We start from the raw sequence: 12,778 nt of genomic DNA, 5'->3' as shown, positions 1-12,778 counted from the left end.
GTTCACTTTTGTTGTTGTTGAAGTGTTCATCAGATCTTTTGTTCATTCTTAAATTGAATTGTCTTTTTTTAAAGATTTTATTTATTTATTCATGAGAGACACACACAGAGAGAAACAGAGACATAGGCAGAGGGAGAAGCAGGCTCTTCACAAGCAGTCTGATGTGGGGCTCGATCCTGAACTGGGATCACACTCTGAGCCAAAGGCAGATGCCCGACTGCTGAGCCACCCAGGTGGCGTCCCTTGAGTTGTTTGTCTTATCCTTAAATTTTAAAATTCTTTATATATTCTGGGTTATTTGTGAAGGGCAGGACCTTGGAAAAGAGCTTTTTGAGTTAGTTTCTAGTCTGACCATCTATGTGTGAGAAGTGAAATCAAGGAGAGATGAGACAGACCTCAGTATTTGATTATTAATATTTATTATCAATTTTAATGCAATCCAGTTATTTGAATCCAAAGACTTCAAACAAATATATTATAGTCAGACCAAGGAACTATATAGCAGTGGCAGATAGTTTTGCTTTCCATCTGGGCATAAATGATATTTTCCTGTTTGGAAAGACCAGTGAACTGCAACAGTAGGTTGGAGACATTGTATTTTCATGCTATTGCTCTTCCTTTTTAAACCTGGGGCAAATTCTTAGGAGTAGAGGGCAAGAACATTCTTGCTGAAACCAAGTTAGAGTCTACATTTGGATCCTTTAACCTCAAAAGGGTCCATCCCTGATCTTTAAGAAAGAATGCTTTCACATACTGGCAAGGGAGAAGCTCCAGGTGCCACTTTAAATGCAATTTGTTAACTTACTGATTAAAGATTTACCCAAGAATAAGGTATTGGTGGTTTTGATAGGTAAAGAAACAACTGATGCTGCATTTTTGCTTTTAGCATATTCTCCATTCTTTCACCATCCAATGTGGGAGATACCAAAATTATGGTCCATGTTGCTATAAGAGAGGCTTTGGCTCCAGAACTGGTAATGCATTTCTAATACTTTGTTCTTTAGACTTTAGATGAAAGTTTGGCTTTGGTAATATAAGATACCTTGACTAAACCCCATGCTCCTCATATGCTTTGTATGTTTTTTCAAAGTTACTCCCACACATAATTTGTTTAACTCAATATTTCTTAACAAAGTACCCACATACCCTTCTTCTGAGGGAGCCTTACATACATAATACATACCCATTCTTCTGAGGGAACCTTAATAACAAGGAATAGAGTACATGTTTAAAAGAAGAAATATATACACCCACTCTTAAAATAAGTTTTATAATGAATTGCTTATCTATAATAGTTTTGTATTTTCTTAAATGGATACTTAAATTAATTTCACTTCTATTTATTATTCATCCCTAGAATTGGCACCGCTGCTCTTGGACATATTCATAGAGTGGCATGCTGCTATGGACACTGTGGGAACTTGGGCAAGTACTTTTCCCTCCACTGTTATCCCCTTGTCTCTTAGAACAATAGTCATCTTGTTTATTACCCTCCTTGCAAATTAACAATGTATTGGTAGTGTTGGATCTAGACTGTCCATATGAGGGTGTAAACTGCCCAAAGCCACAACTTGAGGAACTTTCTACTTTTCTATAACTGCTTCTTGATTGCCCTTCATTACAATTTGAATGCATACAACCAGATTCCAATGGACCTTGGCTCCATCCTTGGCTTTGTTTCCTACATGTTCTTGACTGTCCATGAATACTCTCATATCCATCAGGCCCCCTATCTGATAGGCCATAACTCCTACCTCTTTCTTTTTGGCCACACTCTGACCATTCCTGGCTGTTTCTTCTTGATTGATTAGGGACTAAGCCCATTTTGGGTCTACTACACTCATTATGAGTTCCACTTGAACTTGACCTACATCTCCCTTGTATTTCATGTTGCTCATAGTTAGAACACAGGCCAGATCCAGAACCACATTGTCCAGAACCAGATGAGTGGCATGAACCAGATCTGTACCGTTCAGAGCCAGAATATTGACCAGATCCAGAACCATGTTGTCCAGAGGTAGATGATTGACATGAACCATACCCATATTGTTCAGAGCTAGAACACTGACCAAATCTAGAACCACACTGCTCAGAGCTAGCTGAGTGACACGGGCCAGACCCATATTGTTCAGAACTAGAACACTGACCTGAGCTAGATACATGTCGGCTATGGCTAGAAGATCTACTTGATCCAGACTCGTGTTGACCATAGCTAGAAGACTGACCTAATCCAGACCCATGTTGCCCAGAACCTGAAGACTGACCTGAGCCAGACTCATGATAACCATATCTAGAGGACTGACCTGAGCCAGATCTGTTTTGGCTATAGCTAGGAGACTGGCCTGATCCAGATGCATGTTGACCACAGCTTGATGTCTGTCTTGAAGCAGAACCATATTGTCCATAGCTAGAGGATTGATTTGAGCCAGACCCATACTGACCATGGCCAGAAGAATGTCCTGATCCAGACCTATGCTGAGTATAGCTAGAAGATTGACCTGATCCAGACCCATGATGCCCAAAGCCAGAAGACTGACCTGACCTAGACCCATGTTGGCCATAACTAGAGGCCTGACTGGATCCAGATTCATGTTGCCCAAAACCAGAAGATTGACCTGAGCCAAAGCCATGTTGGCCATAACTAGAAGACTGACTGGATCTAGACCCATGTTGTCCAAAGCCAGAAGACTGACCCGATCCAGACCCATGTTGTCCAAAGCCAGAAGACTGACCAGATCCAGACCCATGTTGACCATAACTAGAAGACTGACTGGTTCCAGACCCATGTTGCCCAAAGCCAGAAGACTGGCCTGATCCAAACCTATGTTGACCAAAGCCAGAAGACTGACCAGATCCAGTCCCATGTTGCCCAAAGCTAGAGGACTGGCCTGACCTAGATGCATGTTGAGCACTGTTTGATGACTGTCCAAAAGCAGAACCATGTTGTCCATAGCTAGAGGATTGACCTGAGCTAGACTCATGTTGCCCAAAGCCAGAAGACTGACCTAATCCAGACCCATGTTGCCCAAAACCAGAAGATTGGCCTGATCCAAACTTGTGTTGACTAAAGCCAGAAGACTGACCAGATCCAGACTCATGGTAACCATATCTACAGGATTGACCTGATCCAGATCCTTGTTGACCACAGCTTGATGTCTGTCCAGAAGCATAGCCATGTTGTCCATAGCTAGAGGATTGACCATATCCAGATTCATTCTGTCCAGAGCTTGATGATTGACCTAAGCCAGATCCCTGCTCAGTGCCAGAAGACTCTCCTGACCTAGACTCATGTTGCCCAAAGCCAGAAGACTGACTTGATCCAGACCCATGGTGACCATATCTAGAGGACTGACCTGAGCCAGATCTATAGTGTCCATAGCCAGAAGACTCGCCTGATCCAGACCCATGATGACTGTATCTAGAAGACTGACCTGAGCCAGATCTGTTTTGGCCATAGCTAGGAGACTGGCCTGATCCAGATCCATGTTGACCACAGCTTGATGTCTGTCCTGAAGCAGAACCATATTGTCCATAGCTAGAGGATTGATTTGAGCCAGACCCATACTGACCATGGCCAGAAGAATGTCCTGATCCAGACCTATGCTGACCATAGCTAGAAGATTGACCTGATCCAGACCCATGATGCCCAAAGCCAGAAGACTGACCTGATCCACACCTATGTTGACCAAAGCCAGAAGACTGACTAGATCCAGACTCATGATAACTGTATCTAGAAGATTGACCTGATCCAGATCCTTGTTGACCACAGCTTGATGACTGCCCAGAAGCAGAGCCATGTTGTCCATAGCTAGAGGATTGACCATATCTAGATTCATGCTGTCTAGATCTTGATGATTGACCTAAGCCAGATCCCTGCTCAGTGCCAGAAGACTCTCCTGAGCTAGACTCATGTTGCCCAAAGCCAGAAGACTGACTTGATCCAGACCCACGGTGACCATATCTAGAGGACTGACCTGAGCCAGATCTATATTGTCCATAGCCAGAAGACTGGCCTGATCCGGACCCATGATGATATCTAGAGGCCTGACCTGAGCTAGATCTGTGTTGTCCATAGCCAGAAAACTGGCCTGATCCAGACCTATGTTGGCTATGGCTAGAAGACTGAGCTGATCTTGACTCATGTTGCCCAAAACCAGAAGACTGGTATGCTCCAGATCCATGTTGTCTGTGGCCAGAAGATTGACTTGAGCCAGACCTATGTTGTCCATAGCTAGAAGACTCTCTTGAGCCAGAACCATGTAGGCTGTGGCCAGAAGATTGACTTGAGCCAGACCTATGTCGTCCACAATTAGAAGACTCTTGTGAGCTAGACCCATGTCGGCTGTGCCTAGAAGACTGACTTAAGCCGGATCCATAGTGTCCCCAACTTGATGACTGTCTTGAAGTAGAACTATTTGGTCCATAACTAGAAGATTGACCTAAGCCAGACCCATGTTGTCCAAAGCCAGAAGACTGACATGATCCAGATCCATGTTGTCCACAGCTTGATGATTCACCTAAACTGGATCCTGAACTAGACTCATGGTATTTCTGACTAGAAGACTGATTAGAACCAGGCCCATATTTTCCATAATTAGAGGACTGGCCTGATCCAGGGCCATGATTTTGTCTTCCACAATTCCCTGAATGACCATCTGAGTTGGATTCATGATATTTTTGCCTAGAAGAATTATTAGAGCTAGAATCATATTGTTTATAGCTAGAAAGCTCTCCAGATCCAGACTCTTCATGGCTACAGTTAGAAGACTGTCCTGAGCCAGACCCATGGTGACCAGAGGCAGAGGACTGATCTGAGCCAGATCTATGCTTTTGTCTTCCATAACCTTCTGACTGATGACCAGTCCTCTGGGTAGAGGACTCATAGGAACTTGATTGATTTTTGCCTTTGCTTATGGACTGGCCTGATTCAGACCCATATCCCTCATAGCTTGAAGACTCTTTTGATTCAGAACCATATTTTTGTTGTCTACTAAGTCCTGATTGACCACTTGAGTTGGATCTATATTGCCTCTGACCAGAAGATTGACTCCCAGACCTCTCTTGCTGATGAGAGCCATGCTTGTTTGTCTTACAATCTTTTAAGTGGCCTGAACTTGTCTCTGTCCTTCTTTCCCCAGAGCTTTGCCTGTGTTCTGAACTAGACAAGCCTCCTTGATGCTCCATTCTTCTGTAGCTGTACCTAGGCCTGTATTTAATGCTTCTCCTGGAGCCCCTGGAATAGGAATTATTCTCTCCTGTACTTGACCTTGAATGAAATTGTCTTTTGTCCTCCTCTTCTGTTTCACTTTGTTCCTCTTGGTGCTGGTGCTGATGGTCTCTCTGCTTTGACCCTGAAGCGTGGCAATAATCTTTGCCGATGATCTTATTGCAAGCCTGAGCCAGTTTGAATATCATCAGAAGATACTCAATGAAATTCACTTTCTTGTTGTGATCTTGATCCAGATTTTGCATGATGATATCTACAGTGTCTGGATCATCTGGATTCTGTAGAGGAACAAGGTACAAGTGGCAACTATGTCACTGTAGACTACATACCCAGCTAACCATTTGAAAGAAGACTGTAGAAATGTGAATGTTTGGCTTACTTAGGTGGAGCTCAACCACCTAGTTCTTTAGACAGGACTGCTCTATCCTGAGCAAAAAGAAAGGAATATGTAATGAACAATATAGTGAGGAATTGCTAGAAGATGCAACTGGAAGATGTTAGGGAATAAGGAAATTGATTATATTTTACATGAAATGGTCAAATATGAATGATTAGCTAATTTATAAATAGGAGTTTAAAAAATGAAAAAAGTGTAGGTGAAATATGAATGATTAACATAATTGCATATGACCTTTATTTGCCCAGCTATTAATTCATTAATTCATTTAGCAAAGATTTATTGTGCACCTACTATCTGCTTAACATTGAGTTAGGTGCAGGGGATAAAGCAGTGAATACGTATGTTTTCTGACAAAATCTGAAAAAATGGAAGTTAAAGTTACGTGGCCCAGACACACAAACTTAAAATTACAGTGTATTGTGATAATGTTTCTGAAAACAAGAGAACCAGTATGGGGTCAAGGAAGGTTAATGAGAGGAAGTGATGTTTTTTGAAGTATGGATTGGACTTAGCCAAATTAAGGGGTAGGAAAGGAGGGAGGGCAGCCCAGGTGGCTCAGCAGTTTAGCACTGCCTTCAGCCCAGTGCCTGATCCTGGAGACCGGGGATCGAGTCCCATGTCAGGCTCTCTGCATGGAGCCTGCTTCTCCCTCTGCCTGTGTCTCTGTCTCTCTCTTGTGTGTCTCTCATGAATAAATAAATAAAATCTTTAAAAGAAAAAAAATGAAAGGAGGGAAAGGGGCAAAATATTGTTCCAGGCAGAGGGAACAATTTGAATAAAACTGAAGGTCAGAGGATGCATGGCTTATATGAGGAACTGAAAGAAATTCAGGATTGTTAAATTTTGAGGCTCCATAATCAAGAGATATTGCTAGAGAAACAGATCAGATTATGCCTTCTAAGTTGTGTGAAGAACTTTGAACTTTATTTTTTTTAAGATTTTTAAAAATTTATTCATTCATTAGAGAGAGAGAGAGAGAGAGGCAGAGACACAAGCAGAGGGAGAAGCAGGCTCCATGCTGGGAGCCCGATGCGGGACTCGATCCCAGGTCTCCAGGATCAGGCCCTGGGCTGAAGGCGGCGCTAAAAAACGCTGAGCCACCCAGGCTGCCCCTGAACTTTATTTTTAAAAGCTGTGAACATTTGGGGCACCTGTGTGGTTCAGTTGGTTAAGCATCTGATTCTTGGTTTCAGTTCAGGTCATGATCTCAGGGTTGTGAGATGGAGCCCAGCATTGGGATCTGTACCAGACATTTGAAGGATTTTGAATTAAGTTGTGATATGATTAGATTTGCACTTACAGCTGAGATTAGAAGTAGAAAAAGGTCGTCTGAGCCGGAGGACTAGCCATAGTGATGGAAAGAAATGGCTGTTTTGAGACTATTGATGAATTAGATGGAGGGTAGAGGGTGGAGTTACTTGCTGAGATAAGTGGAACCAGATTTCTGCCTTGGGCAAATAGAGGATAGAGTTTAGAAGGAAAATGGTTTCATATCTGACACATTGAATTACACCCTTAGGAATCCAAATAAGAAATATTTAGTAAGAAGCTGGATATAATGAATTGATGATCCAAGAGCTAGATCTAAGTTCCCAAATATTTATTTTTAGAGCTGACATTTTAGGATGGTGGTCACCGTGTTTTATAATTTAGGAGTAAGATGCTAAGTTCCTGAACTCAGAGGACTTGTGATATCACAATCTCAGAAATGAGCAGTGGTGAGGACATTCTGGACTAAAGAATGACAAAAAAAGGGAAAAAGATACATTTTACCTATCTTTTTTCTGAGAACCATCTTAGTTTTTTATTCCTTAAGAATTACTTACACAGATAGAATATTATATAATTTATGCATTTTGTCTGTTCAGTAGGATCACTTCCCTTGGTCATATTTTGGAAACCATGTGGGTCAACTTTAGATCATATTTCAAGCCTTTACCAAAACCTATTCTCTATCACCAAGTAGAGAGAGTCCTGTAGGAGTTTGACAGATGTGACAAAAAGGCAGGAAGGAGTGAAGAAGAGAATTGCAGCTGTCTTCCATCCTGACCTGGAGTTCTTACCTTCAGAATTTGATGAAACTCATTTTCTAAAAGCTCTTTCAGTTCTTCCTTGTTCAACATGTCACACTCCCCATCCTGGGTGGCATATTGGTAGAAAACATCAATGACAGTGACGATACTTTGTAGGAGTTTAGACATTTTTTTCTTTTTTGTAAATTTAACCTAAAGGAAAAAAAAAAGGGAGAGAGACCCACCTCTTATTATTCCTTTTTCTTGCTTAAATACATAAATAGTTCCAATCATTTGTGATATTAGTTCAGAATTAATGGGGCATAACTAATTTCATATTTTTGAAATCAAGAACCAATCCAGAGTTGAAAGTCTTGTTCAAGCCATGTAGCAAGAGAGTGATGAAATTAGGAACAGAATCGATATCTCTTATTTTCATTCCTGAATGAATGTAGGAGCAATGACTTTCTGTTTTGAGCTCTGTGCCTCACCAGGGGTAATTTTATGAGCATTGTCCTGGAGCTAGAGAAATCCTGGGTGTGCCAATCCACCCACTTCCTCAATTCTTCTCTAGGTGCCAACCATCACTGAGGAGGGACAGGTCCATCATGCACATGGTATGCCTGACTCCAACCAAGGGATGCTAGTGGTGAAGCTAGACCCTCAAAATTTGTAGGCCAGAGAAAGTACACAAAATGGGCAATTACAGGCCTAGGTGTTATGGAGCTGGAGGCAGCTGCTATCAGGCCTGCTTCTGTTTTTTTTTTTTTTTTTTTCATTCTCCAAACAGGGACTAACTCTCAGGCTTTACTGATTACATAACAGAAAAAACTCAGTAGTCTAGCAACCTACCTAATGATAATTAGAGCCCTGTGATCTTTGAGGAAATGATCCTGAAGAAAGATGATACTATCATTCCAAGTCATCTCTGTATTTTCCTTCTCAATAAAGTTAAAATTATATCAAAGTCCCCAAGGTACATTAAAAAGAAACTTGTATCTAGTGCCTCTTTGCCTTAGAGCACATGCTGGATCCTCATGATTTATAGTCCAAAGTACTCCTGTTCACTTACCTAGTACACCAGAGGAACGAGTAGGATGGAGATTGGAGGAGCTTACAGGGTGCTGCTAGCTGGGGATAGTGGCCTTTTTATAGAGGAGATAATGGTCCATCTTAGGGAGGAGCTGCTGAGATGTCCTGATTCACTCTCAAATAAGCCCAGCTCCACCTCCACCTCCACCTCCACCTCCACCTCCCAGGTGTTTGCCTTCTTATTTCCCTACATGTTCACCTGAGATTGCATTAGCAATTCCCAAATCTGGGCTAGTATCAGCCCCACCTACCAGAGTCTCCGGGCACTGCAGAAAGACCTCTTTGGATATTCAACAAAGAATCTAGCATAATGCATTGATAACCAATTATATGGACTTTAATTAAGTTGAATGGAATGTGTGCAGGGACATCAGGGACCAAATGTCCAAGAATTAATCTAGTGTTTAAAAGGAACCATAGGACCATTCAGTCAAAGTCTCTCATGTTGAGCTACATTTTCTTACATGTATTTCCAGCCAAAGTATCATCCATGATATTATTATCCATGATATTATTACCATTCCTCTTGAATTGCTAATGACTGTAGAGCCTTCTTGTCTCTTTACCTAACCTTATTTACCAGACCTTAGTGGCCATTCATCAATGTAGCTTTCATTTTAAATGCTATATAACCTTAGGAAGAAATCCATGCTCTTTAGCATGGCATCCTAGGTTATATTCATGACTTGGGCTGTGGTTTCCTACTAGGCCCATCTCCTCTCTCCCTATTCTTTTTACTTCACCAGTAATTAATTACTTAAGCTTTCCTGACTATACCATTGTATTTCATATTTTTTCTTGGCATCTCTTTCCTCATCTGCCTAGTGAACTGCTATTCATTTTTAAAAACCTACTTTAGACATCCTCTAGGAAATATTTCCTAAATTACTCAAGAGAGTTATAATTGTATACTTTATTCATAGTTTTATTATAATATCTGTCATATTATATTATAAAATCCTTTGCAATTATTTTACTTGTAATGTTTAATATAAATAATTAGAAAATACAGATGAGCAAAGCAAATGAAATACCTGTAACCTTCTTATCCAGAAATAGCTACTGTTAATTATTCGGTGTCTATCCTTTCTTGTGCATACATGTGTGTGTGCATACACAGACACATACTATATATATGTGTCTATAGGTGTATATCACTTCTATACTGTGAGCTCCTTGAGAATAGGGAATGGGAATTATTATTACCATTGTTACTGGAGGACTCAGAGTATTGCTTGGCACATAAAAAGTTCCCAGTAAATGTTTGTTGAATTGAATTGAAAGAAAAGTTAGTGTCATGCCTATAGACCTTCTGTCTTGCCATCTTCACCTCAGAGGACATGGTTTCACCTGAATATAAACTGAATCTTAACATTGGGAATTAACAAATGGCTTTATGCTTATCCCTGTGACCTTGCTCTGCATTTCATCATTATGAATTATATGTATAACACGAATGCCACTGAAGCTGAGTGAAGTCACATAGACTTGAAGCTTAAGCTTGTGCAATAACAGTCATCAGGATTTAGGAAGGAGTGGTAGCAACTATTGGTAAATGATAAATTATGTGATTTCAAATTCAAACATTATGACGCTCTGTGTTTTCCTCTAAGAACTACTTAGAGGGCTGGAGAGTCAGAATCCATTCTGTGGCTGTGATCCTCTGGATGCCTTATTTGGGCCAGGTTGTCACACTTCCATCAGAGGAGTGAGCTTTTTGAAGGAGTGACTAAGACTGTGGGAGTGCAGGGGAGGTAGAGTTTGCTGAGTGAAGACTAATTTCCTGCAGGAGACAGCTGTTGCCACAGAGGGAGGAGGGGGTTGCTGGTGAAGACTATTTCAGGTGAAATATGCCCTTGGAGCCAGTGTTCTCTTAAATGAGGGGTTGGCAAAATTTCCTATAAAGGGCCAGTTAGTGTATATTTTGGGCTTTGTGGGACAGTCTTTTTTTTTTCTCAACTTTTCAGCTGTGCTCTTTTAGCATGAAATCATCCAGAGATGATGTGTAAACAAATGAACATACCTGTGTTTCAGTAAAACTAATTTATTGACAGTGGCTTATTGACAAGTTAAATTTCTTTTAATAAAAAACCTTTTAAAAATATTTTATTTAAATTCAATTTGCCAACATATAGTATAACACCCTTAATTTCACATGTCATAATGGATGAATGTGAATCCTGACCCTCTTCTGCATTTGCTTGTCAGGAAGATTCCCCAGGAGACAAGAGTCTCTGAGGAAAGAAAAGGGATACAAAGTGTAGGGTAGCAGAACCACAAATCCCTGTGGGAGAGACAAGTGTGAAGGTCTGCTTGTGAGTGTCGGTGTGCATGAGGTGGTAGGGAAAGGGAACAGAACAAGGGACCTTTGGGCACTTGTAAAAGGGAGGTAAATTTTGACTTTTTGTAAGGAAGAAATTTTAACTTCTGCATTGACTGAAAAATCATTGACCTCTTTACAAATAATTGAATTTATTGTGAGGGACATTAAAGAAATTTCCATATATCATATACACAGTTTAACCCTTTCAGGGCTTCGTTTTCTTTCTTTTTTTAAATTTATTTTTTTAATAATACATTTATTTATTATTGGTGTTCAATTTGCAAACATACAAAATAACACCCAGCGCTCATCCCGTCAAGTGCCTACCTCAGTGCCCATCACCCATTCACCCCCACCCCCCGCCCTCCTCCACTTCCACCACCCCTAGTTCATTTCCCAGAGTTAGGAGTCTTTATGTTATGTCTCCCTTTCAGATATTTCCTACCCATTTCTTCTCCCTTCCCTTCTATTCCCTTTCACTATTATTTATATTCCCCAAATGAATGAGACCATATAATGTTTGTCCTTCTCCGACTGACTCATTTCACTCAACATAATACCCTCCAGTTCCATCCACATTGAATCAAATGGTGGGTATTTGTCATCTCTAATGGCTGAGGAATATTCCATTGTATACATAAACCACATCTTCTTTATCCATTCATCTTTCGATGGACACTGAGGCTTCTTCCACAGTTTGGCTATTGTGGACATTGCTGCTAGAAACATCGGGGAACAGGTGTCCCAGCGTTTCATTGCATCTGTATCTTTGGGGTAAATCCCCAGCAGTGCAATTGCTGGGTCTAGGGGAAGGTCTATTTTTAACTCTTTGAGGAACCTCCACACAGTTTTCCAGAGTGGCTGCACCAGTTCACATTCCCACCAACAGTGTAAGAGGGTTCCCTTTTCTCCGCATCCTCTCCAACATTTGTTGTTTCCTGCCTTGTTAGTTTTCCCCATTCTCACTGGTGTGAGGTGGTATCTCATTGTGGTTTTGATTTGTATTTCCCTGATGGCAAGTGATGCAGAGCATTTTCCCATCTGCGTGTTGGCAATGTCTATGTCTTCCTCTGTGAGATTTCTCTTCATGTCTTTTGCCCATTTCATGATTGGATTGTTTGTTTCTTTGCTGTTGAGTTTAATAAATTCCTTAGAGATCTTGGAAACTAGCCCTTTATCTGACAGGTCATTCGCAGATATCTTCTCCCATCCTGTAGGTTGTCTTTTAGTTTTGTTGACTGTATCCTTTGCTGTGCAAAAGCTTCTTATCTTGATGAAATCCCAATAGTTCATTTTTGCTTTTGTTTCTTTTGCCTTCCTGGATGTATCTTGCAAGAAGTTACTGTGGCTGAGTTCAAAAAGGGTGTTGCCTGTGTTCCTTTCTAGGATTTTGATGGAATCTTGTCTCACATTTAGATCTTTCATCCATTTCAGTTTATCTTTGTGTATGGTGAAAATGAGTGGTCTAGTTTCATTCTCCTGCATGTGGATGTCCAATTTTCCCAGCACCATTTATTGAAGAGACTGTCTTTCTTCCAATGGATAGTCTTTCCTCCTTTATCGAATATTAGTTGACCATAAAGTTTAGGGCCCCCTTCTGGAATCTCTATTCTGTTCCATTGATCTATGTGTCTGTTTTAGTGCCAGTACCACACTGTCTTGATGACCACAGCTTTTTAGTACAACCTGAAATCTGGCATTGTGATGCCCCCAGCTATGGTTTT

At 40.9% G+C, this 12,778-nt stretch overlaps 1 protein-coding gene across 1 annotated transcript; it reads right to left on the bottom strand.

The window, feature by feature from the left end:
• Window positions 1-402: 402 nt before the first annotated feature.
• LOC140599943 (uncharacterized) lies at window positions 403-7,828 on the bottom strand. Its single transcript, XM_072766503.1, has 2 exons — window positions 7,691-7,828; window positions 403-5,505 (listed from the first exon to the last, which is right to left on the bottom strand). Exons 1-2 carry the CDS (start codon window positions 7,826-7,828, stop codon window positions 1,354-1,356), a joined length of 4,290 nt encoding a protein of 1,429 aa, XP_072622604.1. The 3' UTR covers window positions 403-1,353.
• Window positions 7,829-12,778: the final 4,950 nt, after the last annotated feature.

The sequence above is a fragment of the Vulpes vulpes genome, chromosome 8 (genome assembly GCF_048418805.1).
Source record: "Vulpes vulpes isolate BD-2025 chromosome 8, VulVul3, whole genome shotgun sequence".
Taxonomy (NCBI): Eukaryota; Metazoa; Chordata; class Mammalia; order Carnivora; family Canidae; genus Vulpes; species Vulpes vulpes.
This window is presented reverse-complemented; position numbering and strand designations above follow the sequence as displayed.

Bases quoted from the DNA above. Each gene is read 5' to 3' on its own strand.
- LOC140599943 (XM_072766503.1), bottom strand. From the start codon at position 7,828: ATGTCTAAACTCCTACAAAGTATCGTCACTGTCATTGATGTTTTCTAC. The intron at 5,506-7,690 runs GTAAGAACTCCA...GTTCCTCTACAG, and splicing joins AGTTTCATCAAATTCTGAAG to AATCCAGATGATCCAGACAC.